The sequence below is a fragment of the Montipora foliosa genome, chromosome 8, assembly GCF_036669935.1.
Source record: "Montipora foliosa isolate CH-2021 chromosome 8, ASM3666993v2, whole genome shotgun sequence".
NCBI classification, from domain to species: domain Eukaryota; kingdom Metazoa; phylum Cnidaria; class Anthozoa; order Scleractinia; family Acroporidae; genus Montipora; species Montipora foliosa.
Window position 1 is genome coordinate 22302264 of NC_090876.1, and position 2500 is coordinate 22304763.

At 40.7% G+C, this 2500-nt stretch overlaps 1 protein-coding gene across 1 annotated transcript in view; it reads right to left on the reverse strand.

Moving 5' to 3' along the window:
- Positions 1–2500, reverse strand: part of LOC138013335 (neuronal pentraxin-2-like) — a 14029-nt gene that overhangs the window by 12 nt on the left and 11517 nt on the right. The window contains exons 4-5 of the mRNA XM_068860381.1: positions 1786–1999; positions 1–573 (exon numbers count right to left, since the gene is read on the reverse strand). The exon at positions 1–573 is cut by the window's left edge and continues 12 nt beyond it. Coding sequence (XP_068716482.1) covers positions 180–573; positions 1786–1999 — 608 coding nt within the window. The 3' untranslated portion in view covers positions 1–179. The remainder of the gene's footprint in view (positions 574–1785; positions 2000–2500) is intronic.

A 2500-nucleotide genomic window follows, 5' to 3' on the forward strand; every position in this document is an offset into this window, starting at 1 on the left:
GCATAGCCTTTATTAATGCCATTGTCGGTATATAGACTTGTCTACTCCATTCCTTCAACTAAAACCTTGATTTAAAAGAAAGGTAAAGTTACAATCCTTTCGTTTACCTCACCAGGATTATTCTATTGTTATGCGTTTGTTATCGGCCGTTCAAGTTGGACAAATGACTCAAAAACGCTTCATAAAGCGCAGGGACAAGTGGGAGGTGCCGTAATGCGAGGGTTGCCTTTAATGGCAATGCTGAAGTCAGACCACTTGTACACATCTCCCTGGCCTACCATGCAGCATCCTGACATCTCTTTGATCTTAGATGGTGGCAACACATCAGCCCAGACATTGACATTTGTCAGCATACCCTGAAGAGACTGCGTTTCCTGAAAGCCTCCTCCGAGGTTGTCTTGTTCTTGTCCCAGCGTCAAGGAACCACCTCCCCGAATGGTGTATGCCCTCTTCAAACCAGTCCCTTGTTTTGCCAACTTCCCATCCTTGTAAAGTTTCCATGCGCCATCGCTGTTTTTCCACGTTGTACAGATATGATGCCATTTGCCATCGTTTGCTGACACTCCCGTTTGACTGTGATAACGGAGGGAAGTCATATTAGTACCTGCATTTGAGTAGGTTGAAATTCGTCCAGGCCTTAAGCATCATCCCCTTACTTTATTGTGAACAATGTCAAGTAGATGAAGTTGCCGTGGTTAACTGACCTCTCGCTCGTGGTGAGACCTTCCAAAAATTCTTACTCTGGAGAAATCGGGCAATAATTAAGAAAGTTTTGAGTTTCGCGTTAACATCCCAGCAAAGCTGACTAATACGTTGTTTCTAACAACACCAGAGTGTAACAACGACGATAGCAAGAGTAACAGTAACAGTGAAAAGGTGACACTGACACTGAACAGTAATAGTAACCCGGCGTAATAATCTTGTAATCTGTTAATAATTTATGGTATACTAGAAAGGACAGAGGTGATGAAAAGGGCCGCTTATAAGATGAACGACCTATTTTGACTTTATCTCATGCATATACAATTTGACTTGATAATGTCATTAAGGTAGCATCGAAACTAACCTATAAAGGGACTATGAATCAGGTGAGTTGCTTTTGTAAGGGGTGGGTAAAAATGGAATTACCTTCTCTCCTCTTCCGTACCTTCTCCAGCCCCTTCCTCCCCACCCCAACCGTCTGTGCAGAGATGACAACCAGCAAACCCAACAATCTTAAGAGGCCGAGTCCGGGAATCGAACAACGCTACCGATGCGTGCCACCCTAAATACGCTAGGCCTGTAATGTACTTTGGCAAACTATGGCTTCCAGTATGCAGCTGCATAATATTTAGGAGACGAAAACTGATCTTGGGATATTTCGATCACTAGAACCACTGACCCAAAGTAAACATAATCATTGAAACAACCAGAATGAAGACAAAGGAAAATGGCATTTAGAAACCGGCTAAGTTGAAAAAAAAAACGTTGTCAAGTGACCACGGGAAGTAGTGTCGCACTATAAAATTAATGTCATTCTGGCTTTTAATGGCGGTGATTGAATGTAACCTATGTTCCTCTGATTAGAAAACAACAAAGCATATATGGTGATACACTTAATTCCAGAATGGTTGCCACTTTACTATTGTTTTTTTGCATTCAAATTAGCCTTTTCTTGCCTAGATAAATAATTGTATTCATTCGAAGTTCGGGGTTTGAAGAAAGAGGCAAAAAGCCTAGGACTGATATGAAACAAATAAAAGGAGGTTTAAATCTGTATACAACTGTAGTTGGAATCATACTTACACTGCCTGGTTGTGCCCAAGGACCATTGTCAACCTTCCAGGAGTGTCGATGAGCAGCTCATTATGCGCACTTGATGATGCTGCGTAGCTGAAAGGTGTCCCGTAAAATTGAGATGTCTTTACCCAGAAACAGACCGTGAATTTTTTCATGCTTGGCATACCCCAGAGCTGCACATAATCATTGACTCCCTTCTTTGGAAACTCTAGAGTATAACCTGCCAAAAAAACAAACAAACAAACAAACAAACCAAAAATCAATCTATTAAGCTGATGATCATGATGATATGGCAAAAAAAACTATGAACATGGGCCTCAGTCTGAAGATCTCGGCCATCTTAAGTCAATGACAACTGAAATGCTCTTATCTTATCGTCATTTAAAGAAAGGAAAGACATCATTGATGTTACATGTTCATGGTACATTAGAGCGGAGTAACGAATAACCATGAAAAATTCAGAACTACCATGATCCTCCGGTAATTAGAATTAAGTCCGAACCATTTTTAATTAAAAACATTTCGTCGGAAAATCGCCACAGTAGAAGTTAATTGTTTTTAAAGAGGCAGTGTCACGCTATTTTAGTCAAAATTCAAAACACTAAAAGACGCCTTTGCATCAATGAAAACCAAAAAATACTGTTGTAGTTTTGTTGCCAATGGCCATTGAAGTGCACTGAAGCTTTTCTTCGTTGTTTGCATCCAAGGATGGAGGGTATTG